Raw genomic sequence first — 14687 nt, 5'->3', positions numbered from 1 at the left:
TTGAGGTAAAAAACTTTAATTTATTTAGCGCTAGTCGGGACTGACAGAAGGGGGCGCTGCAGGTTTGTTTGTTTGTTTTTGTCTGGGGTTGCGAAATATATATATTTTTTTTACTTGAAATTAATTATATCAAAAAGTAAAGTTGCGATAAATTTTTATCTCTGAAAACTTGCGATTTTACTGGTCATAATAGTATTAGCTGCCACAAAAATAACGCTAAATAATATGCGATATTTTTAAAGTATGCGAAAATTGTCAAATTGAACGCAGTTGCGGTTATTTTTCAACGTTGAATACGTTCTGCCGTGTACCAATATTTAACTTTTTTTCCGTTTAATTTTTTTGCGAAGTTTTTTCCGATAAAATTTCATGAGCTGAGGCTGAAAATTCCCCCACAAACTCTCGTAAATTAGACGGTAAAAAGACGTTTAATCCGGAGAAGTTTGCGTATTTAAACTTGTTAACGTTAACTATGATCGTAATTGTTTTATTTTTCACGTAAACGTTCGTGACGCGGAACTTCTACGATGGCAAACACCGACGCGATTACGAACACATGAATCCACAGGTTGTGAAACTGAACCGCGAGTGAATGAGTGAATTATTATTATTATTATTATTATCATCATTCTTGTTTTTGTTTTTGTTTTTTTATGATGACGTAACCATGGTGATAAGCTCCACAAACATCGTCGTTTTTTTTTTGGTTTTTGCATGAACTTTTTCTCACGCGTTTGGGATTATTGGATTATTTTTCTGCTATTAAAAATGACATCATTGCTGTTTGAACTATTAAATTATTATAGTTTTAAATGATTCCACCTGCCTTTGTTCTTGGCTTTCACTTCTTTTCGTGACCTTTGACCCCCCCCCCCCCACACACACACACACACACACACGTGTTTATACAGCTGCTCTTCTGAGGACTCTGGGTCTTAAACCTTAACTTAATCTGAAAATCTAACCCTTAAACCAGGTTTTGAACCCATAAACAGCCATTTTAAGGCGTGGCGGTCATTTTGACCTCACTCTATTATGTGATTTAAAAGAGTCACACAGGTCCGGTGGATTCCTCACTCGACTGTGAAGTCAAACTTCCCCGAGTCACACGATTTGTGGGGATTTTCTCAAACACAGACACAACGGTTTATTTCCTGGTCTGAATGTTTTTCTTTTGTTTTTTTTTAAATTCAACAAAAACATAAACAACATCTCCCTTTTTCACCGTACGATCAAATAAAGTGGGTTTTTGAACTTCCTCACTTTCCACCGCTTGTTGAAACGCGTCTTTATCGTCACACCACCGCGACTTCCTGTTTTTAGCAAAATAAAAGCGGGGATTGACACAAAAACGCATCATTTACAGTTCACGTTTCTTCTGTTTTGTTTGTTTGCTTTTGTTTCGCCGTCTCCTTTAATAAACAACATTTACGACATTTGTCGCGTTCTTCACACAGTGCCACCTACAGGCCACGATGTAAACTGTCAATGAGAATTGAATTACATATATAATTGTAGATTAATTAAATGGCAAATAAATAATTGACAAGCAGGAAAATAAAAGGTCAGAGGTCAAATGGTCAAAAATTTCTCATACTATTTTTTTTTTTTTGTCGAGTTAAATGCAAATATTTTTCTCTTTTATTGGCAAATTTTTTGATTTTTAAGGGAAAGTAAAAGGTCAGAGGTCAAGTGGAAGAATTTGTTCTTTAGATAATTTTTTTAAATCATTTTAAACTTCTTTAGATGTTTTGTCGCACAAAAACTGAAAATTATAAAATATTTTTAAGTTAAATGAAAATATATTTGTTATTTATTGGCAAAAAATTTGATTTTTAACCTCGTACGCGAGGAAAAATAAAAGGTCAGAGGTCAAATTAGTCAGACACATTTATTTAACCAATTTAAACTTTTCTCAAACTTTTTGGATTTTTTTTGTCACATTAAATCTCAACAACATGACAACATATTTTGGAGTTGAATACAAATATATTTGTCTTTTATTGGGTCAGAGAATAAAAGGTCAGAAGAATTTGTTAGTTCAATAAAAAATATTTATTTATTTTAGCCTTTTATCAAACCATTTTTATTGTTTTATCATATGTTTTGTCTCGTATTGGCAGAAATGTCGATTCTAACCGAATGAGGGAGGAAAAAGCAAAGGTCAAAAGTCAAGTGGAAGAAATAAAATGTTCTCTTGTTGTTTTATTGTCGCCAAGATGATTTATCTTTAGGTCAGACGAGGTCGACGTTTGTTTCCTTGTTGTCAAATGTGACGAGTCATCGTCTTGTATGTCAATGATTCAAAACCATCCCATAATATCCGCGTCTGACACAGAGGAAATCGTCGTTGTTCCTCTTTTTTTCTCAATAACGACATGCGGCTTAATGCAGGAATCACACCCGCAGGTTATTATGACTCAACGACTGGATTCACTTTTGTTTTGTTTTCCCGAAACATTAAAGACGGACGTTCTAGAAGTTTCTGTTCAAAGGTGAAAATTTCCCCTTTGTTCACATTGATGTGTTTATGAAAAATAAACAACAGTAAACTCTTTCACTTTCACTTTAATGTCACAAACATTATTATTTAGTTTAAATATTCTTTTTTTTAACTACTTTTTTAATGAGTGAAAACCAAATAAAAAATCTCAGAGGTCTTTTTTATCTAATTTATGTCACAATTTTAACTATTTTTGTTCTTTTTTTTCATATATCTATACATTTTTGTCACCTGTATTTCATCATTTAATCAATGGTGATGGCGTTTAATGTAAGTCAACACTTTATTTTATCGATTTATTTTATTGAAAACCGTCATTTTAATCCGTTTCGTGGTGTTTGTTTTCTTCCGCTTCATTTGTCCCCGGACACTTTACGTATAAAGTTGTTTTTGAATTGCATTGCCCTGACGTCACAATGTGGGCGTGGCCTTGTGCTCTTTAAAGGAAAAAAAAAAAGTTTGAGCTCCGAAGAAGAAGAAGTTGTTCAGCGAACGAACGAACGCAGCTTCTAACGTCAGATTCTGCGCCTTTTTGGACATTTTATCGACATTTATCTCCTGTTTTGGCTCGAGTTCCACCGTAAGTAACCGTGTTTTTATGTCTTTAAGTCACTTTTGTGTCGGAAGTGCTTGTTTAATTCGGTTAAAGTCCCATTTTGACGTTTCATTCACCGGTTAATGATTGAACTCGATGAAGCGAAAACGCCCGTAATAAACTATATATATGTTTTTTTGAACTTTAACTAATTTTATTTTCACTATAAGGTGACAAACCTACCGTGAGTTTTTAAAAACAACCTCAAAAGCACATTTTAGTTGTTGTTGTTGTACTTTGTCGTAAATGTTCCTAATACGGCAGTTAAAGTGTCGTAAAACGACTTTACTGTAATTAAATGTGACGTTAAATACGTAAATTTCGTAAATTTATTCGCGTTTTAAACGTGGGTTTAATATAAGTGAAAGTTTTATGGCGCTACGGTACATGTCTCGACATAATACGTTTTATGTGTAATTCTCTAATCTGACCAACAGAGGGCGCTAAAATGGCCCCAATATAATAATCAAAGTAAAGAAAGGAACAGTTAATACGTGAAAATATGTAATATTATAAATGTCATATAAATGTTAGCACTGAATATTTTTTAATTTTAATTTTAATTTAAAGTTAGCAGTTTATAATATACATAAAAAACGTATTTTGTAAAATTTTACCATAAATTATATGTATGTATAGTTGTGTGTTAGCATAGCATAAAAATTAAACTTATAGAAGCAACCTTTTTATGACTTAATCAAAACATTTTTAGGACAGAAACTGACAATTATTTACCGTCTTTATTATCAGCTAAAGTGTCAGTGTTACGTTTAATTAATTACAAATAATGCATTTCAGTGTTTTGAAATAATTATAATAATTAAATGTTATATAAATTTCTGATGTGATATTTTGCGCCAAGTTTCGGGCTAAATTAAACGTCACGAAGAGAATTTTTTTTAAATTATTTTCCTACATTTTATGAATCAAAATACTAAAAAAATAATCAATTAAGAACTGTTAGCAAGTCATTTATCTTATTTAAAATAAAGGACTAACTGCTAAAACAACTATTAAAAAAAAAAAAGACAACTTTGACATTTTTAGATGGAAGTTCTATTTGCTAGCGTTTCCTTTTTTAAGCTAAGTTTTATACGTTTACAATTAGAATTCAAGCTTTTTTTTCAGCTTCTTAAAAGTGAATATTTTACATCTTTTTCAGACGTTTCGTGAACTAAATGTTTATTCGATAACGTAAATAATCATTAGCTACGTCACCAGTGAGTTAATAATCCTTTAATTATTGCGTTTTTTCCGCAGTAAACCGACATGGCAAACGGACACGTGGAAATCCACGACCCCTTCACGAACCACGACGGCCTCAAAAGCAACGTCTTCGTCGCCGCCAACGACGCCGACGACGCGAGAGACGACTCGGGCATGGAGGACACGGCGGAGTTCCGGTTCTTGATGGTCTACGCCACGAGGAGACGACGGGAACGGGGCAAAGAGAACGGATCGGTGGACCTGAACGGGTCGACGACGTCGCCTCAGACGCCGCCTCAGACGCCGCTGAACGATTCTGACTCTGCCGTGACGAAGAAGAAGAAGAAGAAGAAGAGGAGGGGGATGAAGGGATGGAAACGTCTTCTCAGCTGCATCAGACCACGCACGACCGACGATGAACCAGAACCAAAGGGTTTGGACCCACAGGGTGACGTTACATCCAGATGTTACATACATACACCAGGTGAGAACGGAAGCAGAGCTGCGATCACGGTTGTTTTTACGTCGTCCGTTCGTCTGTGGCTTTATTTTTTGTTCAGTTAATCCCAGTGAAAAAAAATTCTGTTTTTAATGAAACGTATTCAAATCTGCGTTTCAGTAAACGATGTCTGGCAGCTAGCGGACTGGCCCGGGAGCTGTCTTAGCTAGCTAGTTAGCATGATTGCCACCATTTACCCTGATCTAATCCTGTGTGAAACGTCTTTAATCTCGTTTTATATTGTATTTATCTGTCATTCGGGCTCACAAAACCTGCAAACAATGACGTCTTTATCTGAAAATCTGAAAACTTGTATTAATTAATCTGGAAAAAAACTTTTTACTTCTTTTAGACGACGTAGAAGTCGTGGACGAGCTGGAAGAAGCGGCGGCGCTGCTGGCTGAGCTCGCAGATGAAATCCCGTTTGTTCCTTCAGATTTACAGACGGACACTCCTGAAGGTGAGGACACACACACACACGCAGACTAAATGAATTTTGTGGTCGTGGTTGTCATGTTGTGACGCTGACCCTTGACCTCCTTGTCTTGTGTTAAGTAGACGATGTGGAGCGACTGATCGGTCTGCTGCTGAGGGAGGCTGGAGACAGACTGAACGAACAGGTGAGGAAACCACTGATGGTTCTAAGATCTATTGACAGTTCTGAAATCTACTTATAGTTCTGAAATCTACGTATAGTTCCGAAATCTACCCATAGTTCCGAAATCTACTTATACTTCCTTATAGTTCCGAAATCTACCTATAGTTCCGTAATCTACTTATACTTCCTTATAGTTCCGAAATCTAACTATAGTTCCGTAATCTACTTATACTTCCTTATAGTTCCGATATCTACCTATAGTTCTGAAATCTACTTATACTTCCTTATAGTTCCGATATCTACCTATACTTCTGAAATCTACTTATACGTCCTTATAGTTCCGAAATCTACCTATAGTTCCAAAATCTACATATAGTTCTGAAATCTACCTATAATTCCAAATCTACTTGTACTTCCTTATAGTTCCGAAATCTACATATAGTTCTGAAATCTACCTATAATTCCAAATCTACTTATACTTCCTTATAGTTCCGATATCTACCTATAGTTCTGAAATCTACTTATACTTCCTTATAGTTCCGATATCTACCTATACTTCTGAAATCTACTTATACGTCCTTATAGTTCCGAAATCTACCTATAGTTCCGAAATCTACCTATACTTCCTTATAGTTCCGAAATCTACATATAGTTCTGAAATCTACCTATAATTCCAAATCTACTTGTACTTCCTTATAGTTCCGAAACCTACTTGTAGTTCCGAAATGTACTTAAAGTTCCGAAATTTACGTATAGTTCCGAAATCTACTTATACTTCCTTATAGTTCCGAAAATCTACCTATAGTTCAAAAATCTACTTATTCTTCCTTTATAGTTCCGAAATGTATAACGTATAGTTATGTAATCTAACTATAATTCCGAAATCTACTCATACTTCCTTATAGTTCCTAAATCTACATATAGTTCCGAAATGTACTTATAATCAACTGTCGATCAGTTAATAATCCCTGAAAACATGCTTAATCTTCGCAGAGTAAATGTCTCAAATGTCTATATTTAACAATGACGTCTGGTGTATTTTAGTGTTTTGTGTCGTTCACGACCGAGTCAGATCTTTTGAACGAATCACTTCATGAACCGATTCGTTCCTTTCTCAGTTCAGTTGAGCTCAGCAGCGAGCGAACGAGCCAACCGTCCGGGAGTGGAAATGCCGTGTTTTGTGACTCACTCGTGAATCCTCGGCGAACGACGTGCGGCGTGCGGGCGGAGACGAACCGTTGAACGAACTGCGGGATTAGCGCTCTGTCGCCGACTCGCGAATCTTCGGGCGAACGGCGCCGTCCATCCAGCGTGCGTGCAGGCGGGCGTGCGGGAAGAGGACGTGATTTGTTCGCGCTGTGACTCGCTCGCGATTCAAGTTATTATTATTTTAGTATTATCATTATTATAACGCTGTTTTTTTGCGATTAAACTGTGCTTTTATATCAAAACGTTGTTTTTGTGTCACTCGCTCTAAGATTCCAACGATTCATTTACACCCAGAACAACTGCTCGTTTGTTTGTTTGTTTGTTTGTTTGTTTGTTTGTTTGTGTCGCGTTTGAAACCGTGCCACGACGGTCGACTCCGCCCACGTTTAGGAGGAACTACAGTGATGGAAAAAACGATGCCAAAGCACCGGTTCACTCTCGATTTCATCGGTTTAGCGACTTGATGAGCGCAAAAAAAAAACCTTAACGAGGAAATGTTTGCCTCCACCAGGAGCTCAGAGACGTCTCTTTGGCCAGAGAGATGTTTTGGAACTACTCTTTCTTTAAGACGTTGATCACAGAGCTGTTCACGAGGATGGGCCTCAGATCCGCTGATCCAGAGTCTCCGGGTCCACAGACGGCGACAAGAACCCAGATCGCAGTGACCTGTGAGGTGAGAACACGGCGACGGACGATGTGACCTCGTCTTCACACTTGTTTGTTTGTTTGTTTTTAAACATGTTTGTGTGTGTTCTTAATCCCCGACAGGCGACGAGTCGTCTGACGGCTCTGGACACGCTGCCCATGAACCGGCTGCTCGGCTACGGCGCCAGGTTTCTCAACGAGTATTATTCATCCTGGGTTCGAGAGCAGGGCGGATACGTACGTAAAACTATGTCTTATGTATGTTACGCTAGCCATAGCATCAGCGAAACTCGGCAACTAGAAGAACTGAAGGAAATTCCTTGAAAACGTCTCCAGACGTCTCCATCACACCGGCTGAGTTGGAAAATAGGTCTCGTGTCCAAAATTCCGAACTATCACTTTAAAGGCGCCGTATGGAAGAATGTGGCCAAAAACAGTTACTACACTACTAGACTCTACTGACCTCAATGACTGGTAGACGGCGGTAGGTGGCGCCACATGCCAAAACATGATTTGCAGTCTGCAAAAAAATTTTTTTGCTAATATGCTAAATGCTAATATTTTGTCCGTACTGTTGTTGGTGAGTTCCGTTTGTTATATGAACATTATTCCTGAGTCTCTGCGACATATTAGGAGGATTTTACGTTCAGTTGCTTTAGATTTATTACGTAATGCATCTTTAAGAATACGTGTTGCTAGACGGCTTTCTTTTATAAACTCACTCACTCTCCCTGCACCAAACCCCATTGAGAAAATCGCAGCACACGGGAGTTTCTCATCCACTGCCGCCTCCGTCACTGACTTAAAATGTCTTATTTTGTGACCTCTGTGTTGGAACATTTTCTGCAGTGGCACAAACTGGCCACAGGGGGGGCGCAGTTGAGCTGCAGCTCCTGTGTCCCAAATTTCCGTATGGGATTCGGTGTGGACGAGTGAGACTTGAGTTTAAACATCAGTTGAAGTTAAAATGATGTAGATTTTTTTTCTTCTACGTTTTAATGAAAAATAACAAGCATTTAACCCATATTTGGTCTTCTTCTTCTTCTATCGTTTCGTCTGCGCAGGAAGCCGCGTTCGACGACGAAGACGAAGACGAGGTCCACTGAACGGAGACGATTCCCGTTCCCTGTTGAACATCTCGCTCAGAGCTGGACCTGCATCCGGGAGCCGACCCCCACGTCACAATAACGGTCCGTCGTTGCCGCGGCGATTCCATAATAAATAACCTCCGGCCCGAGGTTTTGCTTACGGCGTTCCTTGAAGAACGGTGGAAGAGCCAAAATGTGACTTTTTGGACGTTTACGTACGAGTGACGTCGCCTGGTCGTCTGCTGCAGGACGAGAAAAACACTCAGAGGAAAACTTTGTCTTTGTACTTTAACTTCCTGCTTTTTGTCTTTCCAAACAAAGAAATAAACAAAAACATGACGTTTTATTTTCAGGGGGTTTTCAGGCTGTAAATCAACCCTTTGTTGTTGTTGTTGTTATTTAAAGTGAAGTATTGTTGAGCACTTGCACTTTTTCCTAAAAATAGTAAATAGAAACTATTTAGCTTTTTGATATGTAAATGTACTGAGGCTTCTCTGTAATTGTTGCTGGTGAACGGTGCTTTAGTTTTTATAAAGTCTTACGTACTGTACGAAATAATGTATGATCTATTGCATTAAGATGCAAATCGTTGCCATGAAGTGATTTAAAAACAATAAACGATCAGACATTTTCCTTGTGTGTAGCGTTGGTGTATAAATGACGTGCTGTTCTTTTTCAGACCGGATGTTGCTGCAGAAATGTGTACCGTGTGGAAACGGCACCACCTGGTGGCTAAAGGAGGAACAGCACACAGCTGCGGCTGAGTTAAATCACTATTTCTTTACAATCACGTGCTTGACGAATATATAACCTACGCCGAATTGAGCGTGTTATTCGAATAAAGTGGCCTGTCGCTCGTTTTGAGCGTATGCGACGCAAAAAGATACGTAAAATCAAATAAATGGAAAAATGTGTGTTATGTAACAGCACTTTTATAAAGGTAGTTGTTGCAAATGTGATAAATGCGGAAGTGGAACAGTTAATTCATAAAAATCAGAGACAGAAGCGGGTAGACATTTAACGCTTAATTTTTTGTGAATAGAGTTTGGAACGTGGTCCTGTTTTGACCGAGTTCTGCTCGTTTGAATGAGAAATTCGACAGTACCGATGATCTCAATGTAGATAATCTACACGCCGAAATGAAGCCATCGATCGAATTAATTACAGTCAAACATCCACGTAAAGACGGGACGGTTGTAAAACCGCCGTTTTTAATTAAACATCTTTAAATCTGCGTTTCTGTAAACGAGGTCCGGACCGTGTTCTCGTCTTAGCATCATGGTGTTTGACCAGAGTAGACAACAGGTGAGTTGACCGTGTTCCTTTTTATTATATCACATAAGGTGTTTGTTGTTGCTGATAAATTCACACGCCGAATTGATGACACGGGTGATACACGTTTGCTCAGTCATTTTTGTGGAGATTAGCTGCGGTTAACGCGCTGTTTTTAGCGGGCGAAAATTAAATTTGCACTTTTGTGAACGGAGTTTGGAACGTGCCTGGCAATGTGTGCGTGCGTGTGTGTGTGTGTGGCGGGCATTTAAGTAGGTCACTAGCTTGTTAGCGTTAAAGGAAAATAAACTAATGTCTGCTTATTTAAATTTGACAATTTTACCAACAATCAAACATTTTCCTGGACCACAACACACTCGGAGGTTGTAATTTAACGTGTATTTACATTTATTGTGACAGTTGTAGGATGACGTGGCAGAAAAGTAAGCTAGCAGCTAGTGGCTAGTTAATTAACGCTAAACGTATACATCAAAAGGGGACCGTACCTATGTTCCCCGGGACCTATGTTCCCCGGGACCTATGTTCCCCGGGTCCTATGTTTCCCGGGTCCTATGTTTCCCGGGTCCTATGTTTCCCGGGTCCTATGTTCCCCGCTTTGTATGTGACCGGGGAACATAGGACCCTAACCCTAACCCTACCCTTTTTCAAAAAAGGGTTCTATGTTCCCCTGTCACATACAAAGTGGGGAACATAGGACCTTTTTTGGGAAAACGGGGAACATAGGACCCGGGGAACATGGGTACGACCCCCATTAAAAGACACAAAACTAGCAGCTAGCTATAGGGGGGGGACAATGGCAGCTAGCGGACTGGCCTAGCCCGGGAGCTATCTAAGCTAGCTAGTTAGCACGATTGCCACTCTTTACACTCATCTAATCCTGTGTGAAACCTCTTTAATCTAATTTTATAATGTATTAATCTATAATTCAAGCTCACAAACTAAATTAGTGAATTATCGACAGTCGTCATTATCGGGGGGAGGGAAAGTAACCTATTGTGATTTAACACGTCATCATTTCCTCTACACGTGTAATTAGTCCGTTGTGTTTTTCTTGTTGTTTTAATGACGACGTGGCAGAAACAATGGCCTTGTTGCTCACGATTGCGCGTTTGTTTTATCGCTAAGCGCCATTGGTCCAAATGTAACTATCGACCAATGAGAACGGACAGGGTGGAAGGGGGCGGAGCCACACAGGAAATGCTGAAAAACAGAGCGAGAGAGCGAGCGAGGTGAAGTGAGGGAACAGGTGAAGAACAGGTGAGTTTGTGCTGCGTTTGCTTCATGAATCAAGTTTTGTGTGTGTGTTTGTTTTTGTCTCCTGTACAGGACCGGGTGTCTACACCATCGTTGTCAGGACCTGTAGTCCTCAAGGAGACCAAAACCTGGTCCTAATGAGGCAGAAACCTCATTGATGAGGCTCTGGTTATAGTTTTTGTTGGGATAAGATTTGAATAGTGGTTTAGGTTAAGGTTGACGTCAGCGCAGAGTCCTTAGAAGAATAGCAAGACAGACCTGTGTGTGTGTGTGGGTGTGTGTGTGTGTGTGTGTGTGTAGCCGTCAGGACGTACTTTCAAATCTGTCTTTGTGAGGACATTTTGTTTGGTATGGTTTTTGTCTCTTGTTGACATTAGACCCAAGGTTCTCAAAGTGCGGTGCGTGGACCACCACTGGTACGCCAGCGCCCTCTGGTGGTCCACACACGCGTTTTTTTCTTACATGTGTCGTTGCGTCTTTACGTCAGGTCGAAGGCGAAGATGACGACGCCGATGAATACGACGCGCGTCCTCCTGATGTGTCTCCTCCTCTGCGTCGTCCGCGGCGACGGCAAACCGACGGAGAGGAAGGGCCCGGCGATCCGCGGCGTGCCGCTGAGCGAGCGCGAGCACAACGACGACGAGAGCTACGACTACGACCACGAGGCCTTCCTCGGCGACGAGGAGGCGGAGGCGTTCGACAAGCTGCCGCCGCAGGAGAGCAAGCGCAGGCTCGGGTGAGATGATCTGACTGCGTTTGTGTCGTTTGTGTCACCTGGTGAGACGTGAATTACCTGTACAGGTGTGTCTTCCTCGAAACGTCCTCGATTCCACGCAGGAAACAAACGTACGACGAGTTTAACTCGTTTAGTTTTTCAAGATTGAGAGAAAAAAAAACACACAAAAAAAACAGAACTTGACTCGACAGATTTAGAGGATTTAAAGGTCATTTAATGGTGTTTAAATCATCGGATTATCTCATTTAATCACTTCCTGCTGCAGTTTAATTGTCTGTGTTTTAATGATTGGATTATCTAATCTGATCACTGCCTCATGCCTTTTTTCTTTCTTTCTTTCTTTAAAAATAATAATAATCTGATAATCTAATCTGATCACTACCTGATGCCTTTTTTCTTTCTTTTTTTGAAGAGATAATCTGATTCTTTTTTTTTTAATTTAAACAATCAGATTTTATAATCTGACCATTTCCTGATGCCCCCCCCTTTTTTTCTGATTATCTAGAATCTGATTATCTTATTGTTTTTTTTTTTTATTTAAATAATCTGATCACTACCTGATACACTTTTTTTTTTAAAGATAATCTGATTTCCTAATCTGATCACTTCCTGTCGCACGTATTTTCTTTTATTTAAATAATCTGATTATATAATCTGCTGCACGTTTAAAACATTTTTTTTTTTTAAAGGTAATCAGATTATCTAATCCGATCACTACCTGCTGCAGCCTCCTTGTTTGTGTTTGTGACGACTTTGTTGTTTTAAAAAAAAGTGGGAGGAGTCTGGGACAACGCTGTCCAGTGTTTGGCCAGTGTCAGAATTTGACTGCAGTAGCCGGTGTTTGACCAGAGGGGGCAGTGTTTAGAGCAGTGAGAGATAATCTGGGCCTCCTGTGCGTCTCTGCAGCATAATCCTGGAGAGGATCGACGTGAACAGTGACGACGTGATCTCGGTGGAGGAGCTGAAGTCGTGGCTGAAAACCAATCAGAAGAAACTGATCTCGGGGAAAGTGGACGAACGCTGGGGCGAGTTTGACGTGAACGAGGACGGCGCGATCAGCTGGAGCGAGTACAAGAACGCCACGTACGGACACATGGGTAAGCGCTCGCCGCACACGCCGTCAGACATCAGCAATCGGATCCTCCCGTCACTTCTCTGATTGGCCGTTCACAGAAGGCGCTCAGGAGGAGGAAGACGACAACAAGCTCATGATCGCGCGCGACGAGCGGCGTTTCCGCGTGGCCGACCGGAACGGAGACATGATCGCGGACAAGGCCGAGTTCACCGCGTTCCTCTACGCAGAGGACTACGAGCACATGAAGGACGTGGTGGTGCAGGTGAGGGTGATGTCATCGCGTCGGCTGTGATGTCATCGCATCAGCTGTGACGTCATCGCGTCGGCTGTGACGACATCACAGCTAATGCGATGACGTCACAGCCGACATCAGCTGTTATGTCATGGCGTCAGGTGTGATGTCATCGCGTCGGCTGTGATGTCGTCACAGATGTCATCGCATTAGCTGTGATGACATCGCGTCAGCTGTGACGACATCGCGTCAGCTGTGACGTCATCGCGTCAGCTGTGATGTCATCGCATCGGCGGTGATGTCATCGCGTCGGCTGCGACATCATCGCGTCAGCTGTGACGTCATCGCGTCGGCTGTGACGACATCACAGCTAATGTGATGACGTCACAGCCGACATCAGCTGTTATGTCATGGCGTCAGGTGTGATGTCATGGCGTCAGGTGTGATGTCATCGCGTCGGCTGTGATGTCTTCACAGATGTCATCGTGTCAGCTGTGATGTCATCGCATCGGCGGTGATGTCATCGCGTCGGCTGTGATGTCATAACATCGGCTGTGATGTCATTGCGTCGGCTGTGATGTCATCGCATCAGCTGTGATGTCGTCGCGTCAGCTGTGATGACATCGCGTCGGCTGTGATGTCAACGCGTCGGCGGTGATGACATCGCGTCGGCCGTGATGACATCGCGTCAACTGTGATGTCATCCCGTCGGCGGTGACGTCACCGCGTCGGCTGTGATGTCACCAGTTAGCTCACGTGAACTTTATTAATCCCCCGTCTCACCGACAGGAAATGCTGGACGACATCGACGTGAACAAAGACGGTCTCCTCGACGTGGACGAGTACCTGGGTAACAAACAAACTGTTTAAATAATCTGATTATTCTAGTCCCACCAATTCCTGCTGCACGTTTTGGTGTAAAATAATCAGATTATCTAATCTGAGCTCCTCCTGCTTGACATTTTGTCCGTGTTAATATAATCTGATTATCTAATCCAATCACTTCCTGCTGTACATGTTATGCTTAAGTAATTGTATTATCTAATCCGAGCTCTTGCTGTTCCACATTTGTGTCTGTTTAAGTAATCTGATACTGTAATCCAATCACTTCCTGTACTTTTATGATCAGATTATCTAATCCGAGCTCTTGCTGTTGCACATTGTGTCTGTTTATGTAATCAGGTTATCTAATCTGATTATTTTCCTGCGGCAGGTGACTTGGACTCTGACAACAGCGATGGGGCGGAGCCTGATTGGCTCGTGGCCGAGCGTAAACAGTTTGTCGAGGTCAGAGACAAAAACAAAGACGGGAAAATGGATTTTGAGGAAACCAAACTGTGGATGTTCTCCTCGGACTCCGACTACTCTGAGGTGGAGGCCAAACACCTGGTGAACGAGACGGACACGGACCAGGTCGGGCGGTTTTCACGCTTTAATCCGTGTGTCGTGGATGTTTGTGTGTTTTTTACGCTAACTTTCACCGTTTGTTTGTTTGTTTGTTTGTTTGTTTGTTTGTTTTTCAGGACGGGAAACTGACGAAGAAGGAAATCCTGGATAATTATCAGGTGTTTGTGGGAAGTCACGTGACTGACTTCGGTAAAGCTATACTTGAACACGACGAGTTTTAGAGAAATGTATCATATTTGAGGAGAAGTCTGTTGTTTGTTGAATTTTTACCAACTTTATTTGAAATAAAACACAGTTTCATCAAACACAGTTTTGCGTCTTTTTACCCTTTAACCCTGATGTTTTTG

The 14687-nt window shown here is 41.0% G+C and overlaps 2 protein-coding genes across 3 annotated transcripts; both read left to right on the top strand.

Moving 5' to 3' along the window:
• The first annotated feature begins 2994 nt into the window (after nucleotides 1-2994).
• LOC310941914 (apoptosis facilitator Bcl-2-like protein 14) lies at nucleotides 2995-8713 on the top strand. Of its 2 annotated transcripts, none has more exons than XM_083907167.1 (7): nucleotides 2995-3083; nucleotides 4359-4788; nucleotides 5156-5263; nucleotides 5362-5423; nucleotides 7122-7283; nucleotides 7379-7492; nucleotides 8320-8713. In XM_083907167.1, the coding sequence occupies exons 2-7, from the start codon at nucleotides 4368-4370 to the stop codon at nucleotides 8359-8361; spliced, it is 909 nt and encodes a 302-aa protein (XP_083763293.1). In that variant the 5' UTR covers nucleotides 2995-3083; nucleotides 4359-4367; the 3' UTR covers nucleotides 8362-8713. The 2 variants fall into 2 exon arrangements, with proteins under 2 accessions (XP_083763293.1, XP_083763292.1); XM_083907166.1 differs by having other exon boundaries at nucleotides 5359-5423.
• A 2138-nt stretch (nucleotides 8714-10851) lies between these two features.
• calua (calumenin a) lies at nucleotides 10852-14634 on the top strand. Its single transcript, XM_083907258.1, has 7 exons — nucleotides 10852-10893; nucleotides 11378-11626; nucleotides 12533-12723; nucleotides 12800-12963; nucleotides 13723-13783; nucleotides 14147-14346; nucleotides 14457-14634. Exons 2-7 carry the CDS (start codon nucleotides 11391-11393, stop codon nucleotides 14559-14561), a joined length of 957 nt encoding a protein of 318 aa, XP_083763384.1. The 5' UTR covers nucleotides 10852-10893; nucleotides 11378-11390; the 3' UTR covers nucleotides 14562-14634.
• The last annotated feature ends 53 nt before the right edge of the window (nucleotides 14635-14687 follow it).

The sequence above is a fragment of the Microchirus variegatus genome (genome assembly GCF_963457635.1).
Source record: "Microchirus variegatus genome assembly, chromosome: 20".
Taxonomy (NCBI): Eukaryota; Metazoa; Chordata; class Actinopteri; order Pleuronectiformes; family Soleidae; genus Microchirus; species Microchirus variegatus.
Note: the sequence above shows the minus strand (reverse complement) of the source record. Positions and strands in the feature narration are given on the sequence as shown.